This window comes from Chelonoidis abingdonii, chromosome 25 (genome assembly GCF_003597395.2).
Source record: "Chelonoidis abingdonii isolate Lonesome George chromosome 25, CheloAbing_2.0, whole genome shotgun sequence".
NCBI lineage: Eukaryota > Metazoa > Chordata > Testudines > Testudinidae > Chelonoidis > Chelonoidis abingdonii.
Genome location: NC_133793.1, coordinates 17,956,258 through 17,958,667, shown reverse-complemented (window position 1 = coordinate 17,958,667; position 2,410 = coordinate 17,956,258). Strand labels below are relative to the sequence as shown.

Here is a 2,410-nt window from a genome sequence, read left to right as displayed (position 1 = left end):
TAGTGTAAATCAGAGAAACTCCATTAGTTTTAAAGGAGTTATCTCTGGAATGACACCTATACCTCTGAGTACAGAATCTAGCCTTTAATATTTTACACTACTATAGCACTAATCATATGAGGAATGCAAAGTCATTAACCAGCTACTTCCTGGGATCTTTAATAAAGTCTGTAGAAATGGCCGCTAGCAGAAATTTATATTTTCCCAATTAATATAATAAAATCCAGTAGAACTTTATATTCATTTTCCCTATTAATTTTACAAAATCCATGTAATGAGGTGAAAATCCAGACCAAATTCTCCTCTCACTCACATCTGTTTAAACAAGGAACAGTTTTGTTGAAGCCATTGGGCCTGTTTCGAATCAGGAATAACTCCATTGTGAACCAAATAAACCTAATCTAATAACCAGTCTGCTTTATTAGACAGTTTATCCTTTTTTTAAAAAAAATTAGAACTGTTAAAAAAAACAACAAGCAAGCAGAAAATTATTTCACTGGATTTTGTTTAAATTAAAGTTTTTAAAATTTTTTTGTAAGTGTTACAAGTTCAAAGTGTTTGATGAAACTACTATCATGGGGGGAGGGGGAATGACCACTTCTCTGGTTGGTCCAAATCCCAAATATTTTTATGATTTTTTTAAAATTTATTTTCATTGAAATTTATAATTTACAACTAAAAATGCCATCAAAATGTCAGAATATAGAAAAATTTGACCAGCTCTACTTTATATTCATTCATAAAGCATTTTCCTCCACAATTTCCTTATGGCTCCTTTCACCTCCTCATTCCTCAAGCTATAGATCATGGGGTTTAAAAATGGAGTCACAATGGTATAGGACAGGGATAACAGTTTGTCAACAGGTGGAGAGTAGGTGGACTTGGGTCGTAAGTACATGAAGCTTGCTGAGCCGTAGAAGAGAGTCACCACCACTAGGTGTGAGGAGCAGGTGGAGAAGGCTTTAAGACGACCCTCAGCTGACGGCATCTTGAGGATGGTGGACAGGATGCAGACATAAGATAAAATGACCAGTAGGAATGGGACCATGATGGCAAACACAGCCATCACAATGACTTGAACCTCATTCAGGAAAGTGTCTCCACAGAGCAGCTCTAGGAGTGGCTGGATCTCGCAGAAGAAATGGTTGATAATTAAGCCACAGAACTGAGAGCTGAATGTAATGATGGTGTGCACCAGACCCACTATGGTCCCCCACACATAAGATCCCACCACTAGTTTCCTACAAACACTGCTACTCATAATGACCATATAGCACAAGGGGTTGCATATCGCCACATACCGGTCAAATGCCATTGCAGCCAGGAGGAAGCACTCTGCAATGCCGAAGAAAAGAAAGAAGAACATCTGCATAGCACATCCCTCAAAGGAAATGCCCATCTTTTCCACCAGCATGTTCTCCAGCATCTTTGGGATGATGACTGACATGTAGCAGACCTCCAAGAAGGACAAGTGAGTAAGGAAGAAATACATGGGGGTCTGAAGGGTGCGATCGGCATTTATTATCATGATAATCAGGGTGTTCACCATCAAGGTGAGGATATAGAGAGACAATAACACTATGAAGAACAAAAGATGTAGGTCATGAAACTCAGAAAACCCCAAGAGTATGAATCCACTCACAGTAGTGTGGTTCTCTAGAGACATTATCTATCTAGCTATCTGCTTACATGGCCCCCATGGTTACTGTATCCTAGAATTATCAAGTGTTCTAATTCTATCATGCTTGCTTATTAATAATATCCATTTATATGTAATAAACTGGTTTAATTCATATGACCATGTCTTCTTTTAGTAAATGTCGTCAGCTAATAGTGCAGCCTGCTACAGGGCTAACAGACTTACTCCTTTACCATAAGTTATAGGGTTTGGGATTTTGGTCCTAAATGAGAATATTTTATGTCTCCTATTAACAATGGTGTCTCTATCTAAGTGCCATGATTCATTACACACAATATGTGGGTGTTTGAGGAATACGCTGCAGTGATTTTCAGTTCACCGGATGATATTGTGTAGGATGGGTAAAGAAGGAAGAAACGATCAGCAGGAACAAAAGGAGAAGAAGGTAAGTAAATAAGTAGCAGCTGCTACAGCAAAGGGAGATGAGTGTTTCATGGCAAGTCTTAATTTTGTTTAGTGCACCTAGACAAGATGTTAATAGTTGCATTAAAAATACTATGAATGATGGACAGACAGAATATAAAGAGTATAGAGGATTTCTAAAGCTCTCTCTCTGTATATAGCTAATCTGAACAGATCAACAAATGTTCTAAAGAACACTTCACACTATCAGCCACGTTGTCAGATGTTGCTGACTTTTCATCCTCTTCCCCTTCAGTGCTCTTCAATGTTGCAGCTTTAATATCTTTCTTCAGCCTCTCAAATAAGTGT

The 2,410-nt window shown here is 38.1% G+C and overlaps 1 protein-coding gene across 1 annotated transcript; it reads right to left on the bottom strand.

The window, feature by feature from the left end:
* Positions 1–593: 593 nt before the first annotated feature.
* On the bottom strand, positions 594–1,815 carry LOC116828580 (olfactory receptor 10C1-like). The gene has a single exon (XM_032786909.2). It carries the CDS (start codon positions 1,664–1,666, stop codon positions 734–736), a length of 933 nt encoding a protein of 310 aa, XP_032642800.1. The 5' UTR covers positions 1,667–1,815; the 3' UTR covers positions 594–733.
* Between the last annotated feature and the right edge of the window lie 595 nt (positions 1,816–2,410).

What these genes read in the sequence shown, in the direction of transcription:
- LOC116828580 (XM_032786909.2), bottom strand. Translation starts at nt 1,666, where the DNA reads ATGTCTCTAGAGAACCACACTACTGTGAGTGGATTCATACTCTTGGGG.